General features: G+C 45.4%; 1 protein-coding gene across 3 annotated transcripts in view; it reads right to left on the bottom strand.

The window, feature by feature from the left end:
* TSEN2 (tRNA splicing endonuclease subunit 2) overlaps positions 1-370 on the bottom strand; it is a 34,172-nt gene that overhangs the window by 1,377 nt on the left and 32,425 nt on the right. For all 3 annotated transcript variants that reach the window (XM_006758288.2, XM_006758287.2, XM_006758289.2), the window contains one exon: positions 167-256. In XM_006758288.2, the coding sequence (XP_006758351.1) occupies positions 167-256 (90 nt within the window). The remainder of the gene's footprint in view (positions 1-166; positions 257-370) is intronic.

The following is a 370-nucleotide window of genomic DNA, read 5'->3' as shown; positions in this document are numbered from 1 at the left end:
CAGGAATTAGGGGAGAGTGAGAGTGGGTTTAGCAGGGAAGGCCAGAGAAGACCTTCTTTCCAAGGCAAGATGGGCTCATTTGTTCTCGTGGGAGCACGTGATCCACAGGACGCGATGCAACGGACAGAATCTTTGGGATGAACTGAATGACCTCTAAGTTACACACCTGAACTTTAATTCTCTTCATGCATTCTGGGGATTCCATTTCTTTGTCAGTCATGGTAGAGGGTTTAATCAGATAGCACAGCAGGAGTTCCTATTGAGAAATAAAAACAATCTCCATATCCCACAAAGTAATAATACAAAACTGAGTGCATCAGCAGGCAATGCATTCTCCACTCCCGCTCACCATGTGCTCCTGGAAACATCA

This window comes from Myotis davidii, unplaced genomic scaffold (genome assembly GCF_000327345.1).
Source record: "Myotis davidii unplaced genomic scaffold, ASM32734v1 scaffold73, whole genome shotgun sequence".
In the NCBI taxonomy this organism is placed as follows: domain Eukaryota; kingdom Metazoa; phylum Chordata; class Mammalia; order Chiroptera; family Vespertilionidae; genus Myotis; species Myotis davidii.
This window is presented reverse-complemented; position numbering and strand designations above follow the sequence as displayed.